This window comes from Chrysemys picta, chromosome 2 (assembly GCF_011386835.1).
Source record: "Chrysemys picta bellii isolate R12L10 chromosome 2, ASM1138683v2, whole genome shotgun sequence".
NCBI classification, from domain to species: domain Eukaryota; kingdom Metazoa; phylum Chordata; order Testudines; family Emydidae; genus Chrysemys; species Chrysemys picta.
The window spans coordinates 36,818,923-36,839,002 of NC_088792.1; the positions used below are offsets into that span (position 1 = coordinate 36,818,923).

Here is a 20,080-nt window from a genome sequence, read left to right on the forward strand (position 1 = left end):
GCTTACAGTGCAACAGGGAATGAGTTTCTGTGCTCTGGATATATTAGAGCCGAGCAGTATAGCCCAGGTAGAAGTGACTAGTTGCAACCTTTGGTCTTAGTTACACATCTGATTTTGGATCCAGAACAAGGAAGAGGGCAAATCTTTCCAATTCTTCTGTCATTTAAAATATCCTGCTAATGAGGTTAGGTATTGAGCTGCTTATGCAGGAACAACAATGTAAATAAGGTGATGTTAGTCTGCAGGTTTTATGCTTTTGAGCATGCTCAGTGTGAGCTAGATGTTTCCAGAAGCCTGAATGGAGACAGACTAGGGAGCATGCTCCTACAGCTGATTAAAAATATTGCCTTCTCTGTAAACGCACCTGACTCCTGAGTGCTCTTTAAATGTTTATAATTAGGCTCACCAGAATTCAATTATTTTATAACTTTGATAGATATTGATGTTTGTAAGCTTTATTTTTTAGAATTCGAACCATCTTTTTTAAAATGTTCAGTTGTGGGAATTTATGAAAAGATCAGATAACATGGGTGAGACAGTAACTAATGACAGACATTGAGATTCAAAAAGTTAAAGCTTTTTAACAGTTAAATTGTCAACATCACATATTAAAATGTACAGAGTAAATATCCTTAAATCAAACTAAGTTCTCAAGCATCGTTTTTCTTTTGATTATCAATGGAAATATTTTTTTCATTGGTTTGTGGGTGTGTAGTGAACTTGACATTTGCTGATTAAAAAGCTAATCTTTCCAAGCCTATTTATAATCTTTACCTTTAATACAAATGAGCAGTAATAAAGTGCTTAGAGGGGAGAGATTTAGGAAAACACCCTCAGTAAACTACTATGTTAGGTATGTCTTATTGCAGAGTTAACCAAGATTATTATTTGGATGTTGCCCCTAATTTGGCTTCTGTCCACAGCCAAAACATCTTATTTGAGTTTTGGTGGCGATTTCAATCCAATCTAGCTAGCTGTTTTGGGATTAGCTAAAACCTGAGTGCTGCTTTCACTTGTGCTGGTAACCCACCCACTTTGCAGTGGGGGCATAAGCAAAACAATTTAAATGCTTAGTCCTTCAGTGCTTGCCCACTCTTTCCCCAGTGTGCCCAGAAGGACAGACAAGTTCTCCCACAAGTTACTGGGAAAGAATCAGAGTGGCTCAAATTTCTGCAGGGCTAAGAACCATGTGATGTGCCTTTAGAAATCCTCGCAACACACTTGGGTGAAAATAAGGAGTCTTGTGGCACCTTAAAGACTAACAAATTTATTAGAGCATAAACTTTTGTGGGCTATGACCCACTTCTTCACATGTATGGAGTGAAAATTACAGTAGGCAGGCATAAATATACAGCACAAGAAAAGGTGGGAGTTGCCTTACCAAGTGGGAGGTCAATCAGGGTGGATGTGTCCCATTTCCAACAGTTAACAAGGTGTGAATGTCAATAGAGTAAAAAATTATTTTTTGTAGTGCTAATGAGGCCAATTCCATCAGGGTGGATGGCCCATACTTAACAGTTGATGGGAAATTACTTCTTGTAGTGACCCAGCCATTCCCAGTCTTTATTCAGGCCTAATTTGATGGTGTCAAGTTTGCAAATGAATTCCAGCTCTGCTGTTTCTCCTTGAAGTCTGTTTTTAAAGTTTTTTTGCTGGAGAATGGCCACTTTTAAGTCTGAAATTGAGTGTCCAGGGAGGTTAAAATGCTCTCCCACTGGTTTTTGAATGTTATAATTCTTGACATCTGCTTTGTGTCCATTTATTCTTTTGCGTAGAGACTGTCCGGTTCGGCCAATGTACATGGCAGAGGGGCATTGATAGCAAATGATGGCATATATCACATTAATGGATGTGCAAGTGAATGAGCCTCTTATGGTGTGGTTAGGTCCTGTGATGGTGTCACTTGAGTAGATATGTGGACAGAGTTGGTATTGTGGTTTGTTGCAGGGGATGGTTCCTGGGTTGGTGTTTCTGTTGTGTGGTGTGTGGTTGCTGGTGAGTGTTTGCCTCAGGTTGGGGGGCTGTCTGTGAGTGAGGACTGCTCTGCCTCCCAAGGTTTGTGAGACCAAGGGATCGTCTTCCAGGATAGGTTGTAGATCATTGATGTGCTGGAGAGGCTTTAGGTGGGGGCTGTAGGTGATGGCCAGTGGCGTTCTGTTAGTTTCTTTGTTGGACCTGTCCTGTAGTGAGTGAAGCACCAGTGAGGAGACAGTAACTCAAGAATAGCTTTGCTTCTTCCACCCAAGCTAGTCTAACCCAGATGCTCAGACCACCCAGATGGACTGCATTGAAGACATAGTTAAGGCTATTGCTGTCAGTAATAAACTCTATTAAATGTTTCAACTTACTTTTGGGGGAGATTTTGAAAGGCACAAAGGGCACTTGGAGCTCAACTCCCATAGAAAGTAAATGGAAGTTGGGCACCTAACTCCTGTTTGTGCCTTTTTAAATTCTTCCCGTGTATGTATGTAATAGACCAGACATGCACATAAAGAATAGGGAATATAACTTTGGATTTTCTGGTATTTGCTTGTACCTTCATTCAGAGAATTAATTTACACTGTAAGTAGTCCCCTCTAACATTTTACTGTTTATTACATAAACCAAAATGCAGTCAGGGTTGTGACCTGCCCATCACACAATATGCTATAATTTGTTGATTTGACTTGGTAGGTAGACCCACAACCCAAGTGACTCCCTCAAACCTCACTGGGAGTCACAAAATTTACCACAAATGACTGAAGATGTATCCATGGTATTTAAACTTTTATACCAGCAGCTGTATACTTGACTTGCAGGGTTGTTCTGAGAATTAATTGGTTAATCTTCATCCTTGAATGTAAAGTATGTTGGATATTTTTAAGACAACTGTTGATATATCTGTTTGTTTAGTGGTGGTCAGCTGATCAGACAGTGTTAGCATTCTATATAAAGAGAGAGAGAGAGGTGTGAATTGTGAGTACAGGAAGGAATCCAACTAGAAGATTTCTCTGGATTTAGGATTTTTTGTTGCAGTTATCCGTGCCTTTGTCACTTCCAGGCCGGACTATTTTATTGCATAGGGCTACCCATATGAAGCACACACAAGCTTAAAGATAACCTGCTAATGATTTTGTAAAATATTGGCTTGCTTTTGTGCACTTTATTGGTCCACTTTATGTTGTATGAAGATGGTCTAAAAAGTTGTATATTTTGTCTTACGTGAAATATTTTATTTAAAAACATCAAGAATGTCTACTAATCTTATTTAGTTTAGTTGGACAGCTTGTTGGAAGGCTCTCAGGATGCTAACATATTGTTACATTAAGTTCAAGGGTTTATCCTGCAGTCTGTGGATATCTTCACCGTTCAGAAAACTGTTTATTAAATTCCATATTCCAAAGTATTTGCTGTAAACTTCAGCATCTCATGTGTATTATGGTAACTACACAGAACAGGAAATGGTGTTTTCAGATTTGGAAAAAACTTCCTTTCCCTCCGGACTTCTAGAAATGTCTCTTGAACTCCTTTTAGGGAAAGGGTACTTAAACTTGGGTTGTTCAGCTCTTGTCTAATTTTGATGGTTCAGTTTCTGACTGTGATCTGATAATCCATAGAGATTCAGGGATTTATCTTCTGTTTAAAATGAAACCGAGACACACACAGCTTTACTAAGATGTATGTTACAAAATAGTCTAGTTTGTCAGAACTTATGTTTCATGAATTTAAATGATTCATTATGTAACTACATTTTTCATGCTGTTGAAATGCAAGTGAAGCCTCGTTAGCGAGAAGTCACCTTTAGGAAATGACGTGTATTCTTCTACTTGACTATCACATTCAGTTCACAAGTAAAAGTGTGTAGGAGCTCTGCCCTCAATAAGTCATTCTTGTCTATAGAAATAAACATCTCTTTCCTGGGCATATTTTTTTTTCTTGTACATCATACAGCTTAATTTTATATTGGAAAACTTCTTCTTTTCCTTCCAAAAAGCTTTTTCTAAAGAGGGAGGTTTTGGTGGCTAGGGTGTGATTTGGGGGAACACAGAGTGTGTTTGTCTGGATGGTTCCTGGAGCTAGTAACATGACATGGCGTTTTTAACTTGTAACTAATTCAGATTCTTCTCTGGTCACAGCAGTGGCTGAAAATTGCTGCCATCTGATGGCTATTCATGGGGGTGACATTAAACAAATTGTTTTGTGACATGAGTGATTATTTTATATATATGTATAAAATGTGTGACATGAGTCATTATAATTAATACTTTCAGACCCATTGTTAGCAGTCTCAGAGAGCTAAAGATTGAAGATGGAGGATTAACTTCCCTGTACGTGCTCTGTGAATAAATGTCAATCTAACATCTTTTATAGACTTTAAAGTCAGAAGGGACCACCATGATCATCTAGTCTGACCTCCTGCACATTGCAGGCCACAGAACCTCACCCACTCCAGCTCTGTCCTTCATGGATTGGTTCTCTGTTTCCTCATGAGCATGTAAGAGACTTTTTGAGAGGATACACTTTTACATACAGGGCAGTCTGAGAGTTACAATTTAAAGCATCTATCAACTTTGTTGACAAGATCCAATTTATTGAACTGAGGGGAAAAAATCACATATACAGAAACTGCATAGTAAGGTAGTGATGTGAAGCGCTTAAATAGCTAACTTGATAGCTATGTTAAAAGGTTGAATAACTTAACTAAACCTAAGTCTATAAGTTCCTTGGCCTGTCTGATCACCTCATCCTCCCTCTCCTGGATTGCCCATTTCCACCACACAAAGCACAGGTTTCCTATCCTCACTTTCAATGTCCTCCATCATTTAGGCTTCAAGTTGCCAGGATAACTTCTTATCATGACACTTACCACCCTCTTTCACTCTGCTGGTGACATTGGCCTTGATCAACCACTTGTCCACTTTTCCAACAAGCATCTCTCACATTCTGCCATGACTCTCTCTATGCTTGGGAAGAGAGCGTCTCGTTAAAGTTCATAAATAACCACCTAAGTCTCTCTTAAATTCTCCTTAAAACCTATGTTTTCTGTGATGTCTGTAGGTACTGCTACTGTCAGAATAATAAATACTATACAAATAACTTGTGTTTCGGGCTTTTATGGGATTCTCCCTTTGACATCAATCCAATTCCACCTGACTTCAGTGCGCATTGGATTAGGCCCACATATGCAAGATTTTTGTTTCATTCCCCACAATGGATTTAGCCACAGATGAAGAGTGATGTGAGTAATGCTTTCATTCACGTCTCTTGGGGAAATAGCCCATGCAGAAACCTTCTTTCCCTGGATAGTTGCCTTTCTTCTCTCAGATTCAAATTAATTCTAATCTCTCTAATCCTTATAGATTAAAAAAATTGTAGAGAAAAGTATTATATTGGAGACCTAGCCCACTTTTAAACTAAAAGGTAAAGCTTTAATGTTTTTCTTCGAGTGCTTGCTTATGTAGATTCCATTCCAGGTGTGTGCACGCCCACATGTGAGGTCGTTGGAGATTTTGCCTTAAGGGTATTTGGAGGGTCGGCAGTGGCACCCCCTCAAGTGCCACCCTCTATGCGCCGATATATCAGCGCCACCAACTCTACACCCTCTCAGTTCCTTCTTATTGCCCATGGTGGTTAGTCGGAGCGTCTTTCCTTGCATTGCAAGGGCTAGTGGTTTTTTGCCTACTGACTTAGAGCTTTGTAAATAGTTGTGTATAGTACAGTAACTTCTCGCTTAACATTGTAGTAATGTTCCTGAAAAATGCGACTTTAAGCGAAACGATGTTAAGTGAATTCAATTTCCCCATAAGAATTAATGTAAATTGGGTGGGGGAGAGGGGGGTTAGGTTCCAGGGAAATTTTTTTCACCGGACAAGACTATATTTTATTTTATTTTATTTTTTATATATATATATATATAATATATATACACACACACACACACACACACACACACACACACACACACACACACACACACACACACACAGTTTTAAAAAAACAATTTAATACTGCACATAGCAATGATGATTGAAGCTTGGTTGAGGTGGTGAAGTCAGAGGGTGGGATATTTCCCAGGGAATGCCTTACTGCTAAATGATGAACTAGCACTCGGCTGAGCCCTCAAGAGTTAACACATTGTTGTTAATGTAGCCTCACACTCTACAAGGCAGCACAAATGGAGGCAGCATGGCAGACAGACACAAACTGTGTGTGTGTGTGTGTGTGTGTGTGTGTGTGTGTGAGAGAGAGATACGCATTGCCCCTTTAAGTACGCTGACCCCTCTCTAAGTAATTGCCTTTTTAAGTAGATCAGCAAGTTGAGACAGCAGCTGCTGCCAGCATGCTCCCTCTATCCTGAGCCCTGTCATTCTCCCCCCCCCCCCATCTCCACAGGGAGCAGGGGGGAGAGGGGCACCCTGACATTAGTCCCACCCCCCTCCCCCCCAGCAAGCAGGAGCTTCCCGGGAGCAGCGCAAAGGCAGAGGGCAGGAGCAGCACATGGCAGTGGGGGTGAGAGACAGCTGAACTGCCGGCAGTTGATAACCTGATGGGTGGCTGCCACACAGGGAACTTAGGGGAGCGGGGAGCTGATATGGGGGGCGGGGGATGGGTTTGGTTCATCCTGGTTCCAAGCCCCCACCAGCTAGCTCCAACGGGCTGCTCTTCCTGGATGCAGTGGACAAAGCAGGCGCGTGCCAAACAGAGTTATAAGGGAGCATTGTGCAACTTTAAACAAGCATGTTCTCTAATTGATCAGCAACCAAACAACGTTAACCAGGACGACTTTAAGTGAGGAGTTACTGTATTTAGTGTTAAGTGTAGTTAATAGTTAGCAGCTAGGGTCCCAGCGGGGACTTTGTCTCAGGCGGGGCATGCCCTGGTCTCCTGGCTTTAAGTTCTGCGCAGACTGCAATAGGCCTATGCCTATATGGGACCCCCATAGCAGCTGCCTCAAGTGCTTAGGGAGTCGCACATTAGGGACAAGTGCTGAATTTGTAAAAACTTCCAGCCCTGCATGCAAAGGGAACGGGATATTCGACTACGGGTTTCCTCATGGAGTCCGCCCTGCATCCGCCCTCTGTGCAGCCCTGCTAGGATTCACCAAGTATCTCGGCCTCGCTGTGCAGTGTGCCCCTGGCCTTCGGCTCCGCCTAGCACTATTCCCCGTTGCCAGTACCCAAAAAGAAGACCCAAAAGCATGGATCCCTGGCACTGGGCAAAACAGGCCATGGATCATTGGGCAAGGGACCCCGTTTGGGCCGCCCGGCCACTCCATAGCTGTGCGCTCATATCTCCCAGTCGGGTCTTTAGCCCTGTGAAAGGTCCACCACTGACTCCTGGGAGTGGCATGGGATCAAAAAACCTGATGGCACTGATGCCTTCACAGGCTTCCCTTGCCAAGAGAGCACAGGCCTCTGTCCTCACCACCAATGCAGCATGTGCCTCAGGAACTGGCAAAAGCTCCACATGAGGGCAAGCCAGCCCCTAAAACCCCTCAGGGACAGTGGAGTGCCGCCGATCTCCTGAGACGAAGCAGCACTCTCCACCTCTGCTGCGGATCGCTGGAGTCGCAGCCCAGACCTTCTGGGGCTTGCCCTCAGTCGCCACTGTCTCGACACAGATCGCCCAGAGCAAAATTCAGGTCTCCGTATTACCAACGCCGCTCACCTTCTGGCTGGTTGTCATCTCAGAGCAGGTCCCATTCGCCTGCCTCATGGAAGTGCTCCCTGTTGTGTCTCTGGTTTTCCCCTCCCCCTCAGCACGCTCTGGGCACCGGTCTCCGACAGTGATGGTCAGCAAACAAACCCAGCCGTTCACAACCCCACTGTGGTCACCGGAAGGGGATTCCTCCAGTATGGACGCCCAGTTCAGTCCCTCGCTTAGACTGCACTGGTGCAAATGGACACCCGAGGCCGTGTCAATGTCTGTGGCGCTGACTTGGTAGCACAGCCAGTGGCCAGCGCAGTGTCCTTATTGATGCGCATGGGGAACATTGGTTATGGCAATCCCCCCTTCACATTGCTCATTGACTGCCGCCTCGTAGTGACAGCTGGCGGCACCGATGGAATTGGGCTCAGTGCATGAGGCACGCTCAATGGTAGAGTCAGCGGGAATTGCACCCACCCCTGAGCCTCCCTCCCCTGTGGGGAAAGATACCCCAGAGCCTCCCCCAGCTGTGCAATTATCATCTTCATCCCCAGACGAGGCGGCTGAGGGACCCTCGAGGGTCAGCCTGCTGGACGATTTCAAAAAACACCAGGCCCTGCTGCATCGGGTGACTGAGAACTTATGCCTGGAGGTGGAGGAAATGGCTGAGCAGGCAGACACCTTGTTTAATGTCCTGTTGACCTCTACCCCAACCTGTGTTGCATTACCAGTGCATGACAGTGCCCTTAAGATTGCCAAGGGCCTCTAGCAAACTCCTTCCTCCATTCCTCCCTCCTCAAAAAGGGCCCAAAAGAAATACTTTGTCCCAGCCAAGGGATTTGAATACCTCTACCCCCATCTTTCCCCGGGCTCGCTAGTGGTCTCTGCGGCTAATGAAAGAGACAAACAGTGGCATGCCAGCTCAACCCTAAGCGGTTGGATCCATTTGGAAGAAAAAATTATTCGTCAGCCAGTTTGCAGTTCCAGGTGGCAAACCACAACTTATGGGACTCCCTCCATAAGTTCAGAGTCCCTTCCACAGAGTTTGGCCCAGGAATTTGGCAGCCTGGTGGAGGGCTCTGTGGCTGCCAGGTGATCCCTCCAGATGCCATGGAATGCGGCAGACTTGGCAGCCAGGGTGGTTGCGTCAGCGGTGGTAATGAGGCGCAGTTCCCGGCTTCAGACTGCAGATCTCTCGCAAGAAATGCAGACCTCGATCCAGAACCTCCCATTCGATGGGACCGGTCTCTTTTCTGACCAGACGTATGCGAGGGTGCATGGGCTTAAAGGACACCAGGGCCACCCTTCATTTACTGGGCCTGCATACAGCCTATGAGAAAGCAGTTCCAGCCGCTCCTGCTGCCTAGGCTTTGGCAGTCTTGTCCGGGATCTGCAAGAAGAAGGAACCACCGCTAGTTCAGCTGGTGTCGCCCTTCCTCCTCCCACTTATCCCCACAGTCCACCCCGGCAAAACATCCTGGGGGCCAGAAGCGCTCGTTTTGAGGGTGCGGCCGAGAGCGACACTTTCCCAGTCACCTTCCAGGATCCACCCTGGTCTTTCCTCACCCATCTTCATCTTTTCCATTCGACCTGGTCCCAAGTCACCTCAGACCGTTGGGTGCTGGACATAGTGTCTCAAAGTTACACCATGCAGTTTTTGGCCGCCCCTCCCACTCCCTCTTCTTCCTGTCCCTCTCACGAGCAACTCCTTCTCATGAGCAACTTCTTGTTCAAGAGGTCGAGAACCTCCTGAACCTGGGAGCAGTGGAGGAGGTCCCTCGGGACATGAAGGGAAAAGGGTTCTATTCCCACTACTTCCTAATCCCAAAAGCAAAAGGGGGCCTTAGACCCATTCTGGACCTGTGACGTCTCAACAAGTCTTTCAAAAAGTTGAAGTTTTGCATGGTCTCCATGGCTTCCATCATCCTCTCCCTGGACCGGGAGACTGGTATGCCACCCTCAACTTGAAGGATGCCTATTTCCATGTCTCCATATTCCAAGGTCACAGACGTTTCCTCAGTTTTATAGTGGGCGAACACCATTTCCAATTTATGGCACTCCCCTTTGGCCTCTCATTGGCTCCAAGGGTCTTCACAAAATGTATGGCGCCAGTGGTCGCTTACCTCTGACGTCAAGGGGTCCAGGTCTTCCCTCATCTCGACAACTGGCTCATCAAGGACAGGTCTTAGGACCAAGTGCAGAAGAGCCTCGATCTGGTGCGTTCCACTTGCCACGACTTAAGTCTGTTGATAAACAAGAGAAAAATCCATCATAAGGCCAGCTCAACGCATAGAGTTCATGGGGCGGTTCTCGACTCCACGCTAGCCAGACCCTTCCTCCCAGAGATGCGTTTTCCAGGCCATATCGAACCTGATCTCCCTTGTGAAGAACCATTTGCTAGCTATGACTCTCCTGCCTGCAGTTGCTGGGCCATATGGCCGCCTGTGCATACGTGGTCAGTCATGTCAGGCTCCACTTCCAGCCTCTGCAAGAGTGACTGGCATTGGTTTACACCCCCAACAGACATGATCTAGATTGGGTGGTCACGGTGCCAGATCACGTCTTGTCATCTCTGGATTGGTGTTGGCGGGAGTCCCCTTCGTGATCCTGTCCCTGTCGGAGACCCTGGTCTATGACACTTTGGGCCTGGGCTGGAGAGCGGTGGAAAAGGCACTGGACTTGCCCAATGTAAGCACCTGTGGCTGATGGTTGCGGGATGATCTGGCTCTCCACATCAACATCAGAGAGCTCAGAGTAGTTCATCTGGCATGCCAGGCTTTCTTGCCCCACCTGAGGGGCAAGGTGGTGCAGGTCCTCGTGGACAATACCACAGCGATGTATTATATCAACAGAAATGGCGGAGCCAGGTTGTCAGCCCTTTGCCAAGAAGCTCTCCGCCTTTGGGACGTCTGTGTGTGGCATGCCATTCATGTGATAGCTGCGCACCTGCCTGGTACCAAGAATGTGCTAGCAGATTGCCTCAGCAGGACCTTCTCATCTTGCCCCGAGTGGTCGCTCCATCCGGAGGGGGCCAGTATGATTGTCCGAAAGTGGGGAACTCCCCAGGTGGACTTGTTCATGTTCTGCCAGAACAGGAAATGCCAAGTGTTCTGTTTGCTCTGGGAGATGGACAGGGCTTCCCTGTCAGATGCTTTCCTGCTTCCGTGGTCGGGAGCCCTTCTGCCCGTGCCATTGATCCACAGAATCCTTGAGAAGATCAAACAGGACAGGGCGAGGGTTGTCCTGATAGCGCCCGAGTGGCCTTGCCTGCACTGGCTCGATACCTTTTTGATAGTTGTGCCGCTGCGACTCCCTCTCTGGCAGGACCTGCTGTCCCAGAACCACGGCAGTCTCCTGCACCCGAGCCTGGAAGCATTGAACTTGGCAGCATGACTGCTGAGTGGCTAAATGCAGAAGAGCAAGAATGTTCGACCTGGGGTGCAACAGGTTCTGCTGGGTAGCAGAAAACCCTCCACCAGAGCGACCTACCAGGCAAAGTGGGAAAAGATTCATGTGCTGGGCCTTGGATTGGTGTGTCAGGGCTGAGCAGGCCTCATTGCAAGTGATCCTGGACTATCTTCTGCACCTCAAACTTCAGGGCTTGTCCCTGTCATCAGTCAGGGTCCACCTGGCTGCTATTTTGGCTTTCCACCCTCTGTTGTAAGACAGGTCAGTTTTCGTTCATGACATGATGGCCTGATTCTTGAAAGGTCTGGATCATCTTTACCCTCACGTCCGGGATCCTGCCCCTCCTTGGAATTTAAGTCTTGTGCTAGCAAGGCTCCTTCTCTCCTGGAAAGTTGCGTTCCTGGTGGCGATTACATCCACCCGCAGTGTGTCTGAGATCAGGGCACTTACGTTAGACTCACCCTATATGGTGTTCTACCAAGGACAAGGTCTGGTTGTGGCCGCACCCAGTGTTCCTGCCCAAGGTAGTCTCCCAGTTTCATACTGGCCAAGATATTTTCTTACCGGTCTTCTTTCCAAAGCCCCATAATTCCAAAGAGGCATGCAGATTGCACGCCCTGGACGTCCAGAGGGCGCTGGCCTTCTGTATTGACAGGACACGGCCTTTCCGTAAGTCAACACAGCTGCTTGTTGCGGAGGCTGACGGGATGAAAGGTCGCCCAGTGTCTGCTCAGAGGATCTCGTCCCAACTCTCAGCCTGCATCCAATACTGTTACGAGCAGGTGCATGTGACTCCACCGGTGATAGTCAAAGCGCACTTGACTAGAGTGCAAGCGTCATCAGCAACCTTCTTGGCTCTGATGCCAATCCAAGAGATCCGTAGAGCGGCCACCTGATCGTCTGTCCACACATTTACATTGCATTATGCACTTACCCAGCAGGCCCGAGACAATGTTGGCGTTGGTAGAGCAATATTGCAAGCTGCATGACCGTGAACTCCGAGCCCACATCCATGAAAACTGCTTGTGAGTCACCTAGAATGGAATTGACATGAGGAAGCACTCAAAGAAGAGAAAACGATTACCTACCTTTTGTAACTTGTTCTTTGAGATGTGTTGCTCATGTCCATTCCATTACTCGCCCTCATGCCCCTCTGTCAATGTTGCTGGCAAGAAAGAACTGAGAGGGTGTAGGGTTGGCAGTGCCTGATATACCGGTGCATGAGTGCGGCACTTGAGGGGGCACCACTGCTAATTCTACGGATACCGCTAAGGCAAAAATCTCCGACCACACGTGTGCGTGTGCGCACACCTAGAATGGAATTGACATGAACAACACATCTTTTTACAAAAGGTAGGTAACCATTTTTTGAACTAACGCTGTGGGGCTGTTCATGCTAATTGAAAAAACATCTGTGTGATTACCAGGTCAAATACCCAAAGCAGATACAGAACACTGGATTCGATTTGGAGGGCCTCATAGGTTTTCACACACTACTTTTTTTTTTAACCTATTTTGTCTTTAGCTTTGAGGTAAATAAGCATGAAGTGGCATTGGCTTGGAAAATCACAATGCCTGAATATGCAGCTGGTTGAAGGGATAAGAGATACGATTTATTAAACTTTATAATTTGTGCTGGTTATATGAAATCTACATAAATATTTGGGTTATTCTTAAATACATGCTTTTGTTTATGCTTTGGGGAATGGTGTGTAACAAGATAGAATTTTGACTTTGCTACTTGTATAATTTTGGGTGACATTGGCATACTGAAACATCTGGGGGGTGAGTCACTCTCTAGGAACGAACTCAAAAACAAAGAGGTTGAGTCAGTATTTTCTTGAATAGCAAAGGATTAAACCTCTGTATCAAGAAGCCTAACAAATGAAATGCCTTTCTCATTTCTATTGTCATATTGCTCTAAACGTTGTGTAAAGTAGAAGTTGGATTTGCTTTTTGTCTAGACGTTGTATAGTTCCTTTTCAAGGACAGAACACTTAACTCGTGAACCAGTTATGGATGGGCCTTTACTACATTTGTCAGTTTTGTCAGATGGAAGGTGATTGTTGGAGGGAAGTAAAGAGGTTAAAAAGTAAAAATTGATCAGGTTCAGCAGCTGCTGCTCTCAGAATACCAGTTCTGAGCACACTATATAGTAAAGAACAGAATTATCAGATAGAAAGATGCAAACAATATGCTGGGGAAGAGTCAACATGGCTTTTGTAAATGGAAATAATGCCGCCTCAATCTATTAGAAATCTTTGAGGGGATCAACAAGCATGTGGACAAGGGTGATACAGTGGATATACTGCACTTGGACTTTCAGAAAGCCTTTGACAAAGTCCCTCATCAAAGGTTTTTAAGCAAAGCAAGTAGTCATGGGATAAGAGGGTAGGTCCTCTCATGAATCAGTAACTGGTTAAAAGATGGGAGATAAAAGGTAGGAATAAATGGTCAGTTTTCACTGTGCAGAGGGGTAAATAGCGGGGTTCCCCAAGGATCTGTACTGGAGCCAGTGCTGTTCAACATATTCATAAATGGTTTGGAAAAAAGGCATCAGTGAGGTGGCAAAGTTTGCAGACAATATAAAATTACATAGTTAAGCCCAAAGCTGACTGAAAAGTGACAAAGGGATCTCACAAAATTGGGTGACCGAGGAACAAAATGGCAGTTGAAATTCATTATTGATAAATGCAGAATAATGCACGTTGGAAAACAGAATTCCAAATATACATATAAAATCGTGAGGTCTAAATTAGCTGTTACCACTCAAAGAAGAGATCTTGGAGTTATTGCAGATGGTTCTCGGAAAACATATGCCCAATGTGCAGTGGACGTGCACAAAGCTAACAATGTTAGGAACCATTAGGAAAGGGATAGTTAGTAAAACAGAGAATATGTTGCTGCTATATAAATCCTTGGTACGCCACACCTTGAATACTGCATGCAGTTCTAGTCACTCCATCTCAAAAAAGATACATTAGAATTGGGAAAGGTACAGAGAAGGGCACCAAAAATGATTTGGGGTTATGGAACAACTTCCATACAAGGAAAGATTAGAGACTTGGACTAGTCAACTTAGAAAAGAGACGACCGGGGGAGGGAGATATTAGGGGTCTATAAGATCACACATGATGTGGAGAGAGTGAATAGGGAAGTATTATTTACTCCTTTACATAATCCAATAACCAGAGGTCACCCAATGAAATTAATAGGCAGTAGTTTAAAACAAATAAAAAGAAATACTTCTTCACACAATGCACAGCCAACCTGTGGAACTCATTGCCATGGGACATTGTGAAGGCCAAAAATATAGGTTGGTTTTAAAAAAAAAAAATTAGATACGTTCATGGAGGTTAGGTGCCTCAAAGACTATTAACCAAGATGGTCAGGGGGACAAGTGCATGCGTTGGGTTTCCCTAAGCCTCTGATTGCTAGAAGCTGAGACTGGACGATGGGATGGATCACTCAATAAATTTCCCTATTCAGTTCATTGCCTCTGAAGCATCTGGCACTGGCCACTCTCAGATGATAGGATACCATTGGTCTGACCCAGTTAGGCCATTCTTATGTGAATTACAGGCCAGGACAGAATAGTGTATGTACAGTATAGGTATGTGTTTGTGCTGTGTAAATATCTGAAATGGAATCCTAGCAGACACCCAGGAAGAAGCTTAGTGTTTGTACACGAGTAAATTGAGTCAGACAAGATTTGCAAGCTGTATGGATCTCCCTAGATTAGTTCAGTACACAGTATTAAACTCTAGCGCTTGATATATTTTTGTACGTTGACTTTCTGAGATACATACAGCTTCACTTACAATTTAAAAATAACTATATTCAGAATATAACCTGAGATTTAATCTTGGCTGGAACAAGTTTTAGTGTATTAGGCAAACTTACAGCTTGATGATATAATTATCCTGTGTGTGTATTTTGTCTTATACATTTTTTTCTTGAAGATGGCTTGTCTCTTTAAAAAAAAAATAAAAAAAAAATTGCAAATTCTATATATTTTTTTAATATAGGACTTTTTTCTAATCTATTTTAGGTGTCAAAACAGAAAGATGGAAATGAGCAGAGTGAAGTTGTATCGCCATCGGAGGAAGAAGAAACATTCTCTTGGCCTGGTCCAAAAACAGTTATGTTAAGGAGGACGTCTCAGGGTTTTGGTTTTACCTTAAGACACTTCATTGTTTACCCTCCCGAGTCTGCTGTTCACTTTTCTTTTAAAGTAAGTGAAATGAATGATGAGGGATATTTTTCGAAACACCTCTGTTTCAGAAACAGAGCGTTATTATGCTTTATGGGGTTTTTTTACTCCTTAGGAGTGTGTAGTAATTAGAAAAAATGATCCATGTCAAAATAATAATCTCCTTTTAGGATAATGAAATCTTTCCTGTTTCCATGAGTGTAAATCTTACACTGAGGTGAAATACCTTCATGCATACTAATAAATGTCAGGCTTATTTGTGGTCTTCTTCAGTACAAACTTCTTGATCTGCTTTATTCTCAAAGTGTATACTCCCTAGATTAAATTGTTGCACTACTCTTCTCGCTTAGGTCACAGACCAAAGTCTTCCTCCTGTTTTTAATTATTTCCCTTGCAAAATACTACAGCCCATCAGTGTGGGCCTGAGACTTTTTTTATTTTTGAATTGATTTGACCGAAACTGAAAATAATTATATGAAAAGGATAATTTAAATATACTTTTATTTTAAAAAAGCTTCTGTTTTAATAACATTTTATTTGGTAACTAGGAATAAGTGCAGTAATACTTTGTTACTGTAAAACTTGAATGTATTGCTGCTAAGCTTGGCAAATTTTTGACCTAAAACTATTGACACATCTGTCTGATCCGATTAAAAAAAAAAAAAAAATACAGTTTAATCAAAAGTGTCTGTATTACAATGTCACATTTAGAGAACAACCTGGAAAAAAGTAAACAATACAAGGTAGGAAATCTGCTCCACCTTTCATTGTTTACATCTGAAGTTAATGTGTTCTGCAAAGACAGTTTTCATGATTCTTGTATTTATATGTTATTTACTGAAAAGGACTAGAGCCTTTCCGTTCCCAGTTAGTCAGGAGAGACAAAAGATATGTATTTGCATATTCTGGAAAAAGTCTGTCAATTTTACAGTATACAGAAACAAAAGCTCATCATAAGTTTCCTCCTTTCTTTAAGACAACTATGAAGTAAGAACCTACGTAGTAGGGTGGTCTGTTTCAAATGACCTGAATTACTATCTACATTCTAAGTGTTCAGTTGTATTCAATGGGTAAAAAAGAGCATGGTTTATGTTGATAGAAAACAGTGAGACAATTTTGGTGATCTAGTTAGCATTACTTTATTCATAAAATAATATTTTTGGTAATCTTCCAAGGATATGGTTTCACATAGAGCATGCAACCATTGGGTGATCTACCTGGCCCTGTCTATCAGGCAAGGAGCCAGTCAAGAACAAAAAAGTTTTGGCTCCCAGTTCTCTGTTTGGCTCTGCTCCCCAGTTGTTTCCTGCTTCCCTGCACAAAGGTAGCTGGATTTTCCTGGCTGAAGCTTTCTTTTGTATAGCGTGCCTTGGGTGGCTACCAGACTCCTTATAGAGTAGAAGAAACTGGGCAGGAGAGCTTTGCCACTCTTGCTCCAACTCACTTTAGCAGTCTGTTGTGGCTTGCATTGTGTGCCTGAGCCCTTCCACTGACAGACTTGTTGAAGCCAGCCAGCAGCAGAAATTGCTAGCTAGCAGGAATCAGGTGATCATAACATGTTTCCCCGTTCTGCAGCACAGAATGATCAGCAGGGGGTTAGCCAAGAGATTTCTCTGGATGGATTCCAGTTTGAAGCGGAGGTAGAAGGGAGTGAGGAAGTTTTGGCTGTGCTGAACAACGTTTATGCAGCCTTGTTGTTTCCTCCTGACAGAGACCATTTCTTGTAGGCTCCAACAAGAAACCTCAGCAGGTCACTTCTCTTCATTTATCCAGCCCCCCCAGTCTTCTCCAGAGGCTCTTTTGGGTTCTCTGTGGCTTCTTAAACACATGCTTCCAGTGAAATCACAGAGGAAGGGGAAGTGGATAAAAGTAGATCTGTCCCACTCTAGTTGTATGTCTTCATCTCCTTCTGCCTTTGCTTCCGACAGCTTTTCGGAGAGTCAAAGGAGAGTGTCCCCAGTGGAATGAGCCATTCTGGCATCTCACATCTCAAACTCTAAATATTATTTCAGTGGAGTTTGAGGCCTGAGTTGAGATGCTAGGATCCCTATGTTCCTGCAAGGGGGCTGTTAGGCACTCATCTTCGTTAATCCTTTTCTGTCTCTGAAGTGATGGAAATGGTTTCTCCGTTCCATTATGACTCTTGCTTTAAACAGGAAATTATGGGATTAGGGGGTACTTACATACTTATGACTGCCTGCTCATCTTCTTCATTCATGGTGGCCATTCAGTAGTTGACTGAAGTTCAGTCAGACAAACTCCACAAATTGGTCTGAAAGAATCTCTCATGCTGGCTTTTGGCAGTCAACAGCCTAAATGACATGGCTCAGGACTCAGAGTAGGAGACAGTATCATGGTTTCCTCTTCCATTCTGGTTTTGCTGAAGTGGCAGAAGGAAGAGGAATAAGTCTTTAAAATCTCATACATCTTGTCTTTTCTGGAGACCCAAGACTTCTCATAGACATCTGTGTCTCCCTACCCCACTAGAGATTTATAAGGTTCTTAATGGGTCACTTTCACTTCCAAAATATCCCTCTGCCAGTCCAGCTTATCAACATCCCCTGCCTAAACCCTCACTGAGATCAAGGTGGTAATTTCAGCTGCTCTCACACTGGAAGGCTTCTTTATGATCCCATACCTGGATAACTGAGTCATTCAAGCCCAGTCCCTCCAAAAGACCATCCAGGCCCCTTGGGGCCAGGACCATTTCTTGGTTCTGTTTGTACTATGTCTGTCACAGTTGGGTTCTGGTCCATGAGTGCAGCTCCTAGATGCCATCGTAATACAAATAAATAGTAATAACAAGCAGTATCCAGATCGCCTCAAGTCATGTTCAGAACCCTGGGACTTGTGTTAACCCTGCATAGGAGCTCACAATCCCAGTCCCAGAGGCTGATTCTTTTGAGTGCGGTCGTAGACAAGAAGGAGGCAAAAACATGAACATCCACAGAAAGGATTGAAAAGCTGGAAGTGGAAATTTTGATTCTACCTGACCTGCAAATAGAGAGGTACTAGGGGTTGCATGTCTTGTCACGCTCCGTTTCCCTGCTCTGTTTCTCTTAAATCCTGTCAGTTCCTTATTCCTTCTTCAGACCCTGGGGGAGTGCTGAAAGCAAACTGGGGTTCCCTTGGCAATAAAGACTTCGCTAATCTGGTAGCTACACTGATCCAGTTCCCTAAATTATTCCCTTCTGTAGGTGCTCCTCAAACTTTCCATTATCACTAGTTGCAACCTGAACTGGTGAGCACCCACTTCCCTTCTAGATTTGTGCAGGAGTTGCTGTTTCCTGGGAGAGGAGGGGTTTCACATTGACTTGCTAGAACTCAAAGCAGTTAGACATGTCCTGATATCCCCGAACCTTCCAACAAGTCAGCATGGCCTGATAAGATTGGACAACTCTGTAGTAGCTGCTTTCATAAACTGTTGGGGAAAACCAAGTTGTGCAGTAAGGAGAACTGAAAGGCAGGGTGATATTGTGACATTTTCTATTGGTAATAGATTTGGGGAGTTAGGCACTTCCTAAGTAGTGCACCTGCTAATGTATGCTGGGTGTTTATCATCAAGTCAGATAAGCTCATTTTGTTTAGACCCACTCTGCTGCGATCCAGCAGTTGCAGGGCACCAAATTCAAACATCTGAATGCTGAAGAAACTGAAGTGAAGTCTTAACAGAATTGGGGAAACTAAGCACAGGATATGGGTTGGGCTTGCCAGAGAGCACAGAGGGCCGTGGTTAGATTAAGGCAGTGTTTCTCAAACTTTTTGTGCTGGTGACCTCCTCTGGATTTAAGAAGAAAAAATTGTGATCCCTCCTCCAAGGCTTGAAAAGATAGGGGGCATAAGCTGACCGAGGCATGCCCCTGGGCGTCATGGCTCCAAGGTTGAGAAACACTGCATTAAGCTGATAGTCAATGCCAACCAAGTAGAGTGTCTCTTAGTTATGGTATAAAAAACCAGTACTGCTTACTAATAACTGTGACAAAGGCTCTTTTGTCCTAGCACATAGCCAATAAATGGAGAAAGATGTGCAAACCAAATGTGAACCCTTGCAGACTGTGGAACACATGAAATAAGCTGGCAACTTATTAGTTTGGGTTTCAATAAATGAGAAGTGTAGCTCCAAGGAGAACAGAGAGTGGTAATTTAGTGAAAAGGTGATGAACGCATGGGTCACTTTGGCAAAGGTCTGCACCCACAAAGATCTGTTACAGCTTTCTAGTCTGCTGAATGTGTGGTGGTGGGGGAGGAGGAGGTGGGGAAGCAATCTTGGCTACTGTTATCAGGACAGTCATAAGTAGCCACATTTATTAACTACAATTCACTACACTGTCTCTATTTTCATTTCATTTTATTGAACAGTAATGGATCAGTAGTATTTATAAAGTAGTATTGTCATTTTTTATTTTTAGATATAGATATAGATATATAAATAAATAAATTAAATTAAATAAAGGTTATACTAGAGGCCCCAGTCAGGGTCCTATTTTATTAGTGCTATACAAATACACATAAAGACATGGTCCTTTTTCAAAGGAGCTTTCTATCTGAGAAGGCAGGTGACCTGTAAAACAAGTGGGAGAGGGATCAATCCCACACAAAATTTTATATACTTCTCTCTCCATAATATATTGTTGGAGAGATTGGGCATCAACTGTCCTCATCTGCTTCCCAACTAGCCTTTATTTATTGGCTGATTTCTTATTTGCATCATGACAATGGCTGGTCTGAGGAAGGATATTGAAGTGTATGATAGCCTTATGGATCAGTTCAGCAAGGGCATTCCATGTGCTAAGGGGCAGCGTGAGAGGAGATGTAAGAAGCTGACAAATGGGC

The 20,080-nt window shown here is 44.1% G+C and overlaps 1 protein-coding gene across 26 annotated transcripts in view; it reads left to right on the forward strand.

Annotated features, from left to right (window-relative positions):
* The window catches only part of ARHGAP21 (Rho GTPase activating protein 21), a 198,831-nt gene that overhangs the window by 71,207 nt on the left and 107,544 nt on the right, over window positions 1-20,080 (forward strand). For 25 of the 26 annotated variants that reach the window (XR_010599115.1, XR_010599118.1, XR_010599116.1 and 22 more), the window contains one exon: window positions 15,086-15,268. The exons of the other annotated variant lie outside the window; for it this stretch is intronic. Coding sequence is in view for 9 of the 25 variants with exons in the window: in XM_065586870.1 (XP_065442942.1) it covers window positions 15,086-15,268 (183 nt within the window). In the remaining 16 variants the exon portion in view is untranslated. The remainder of the gene's footprint in view (window positions 1-15,085; window positions 15,269-20,080) is intronic. 26 annotated transcript variants of the gene reach the window in all.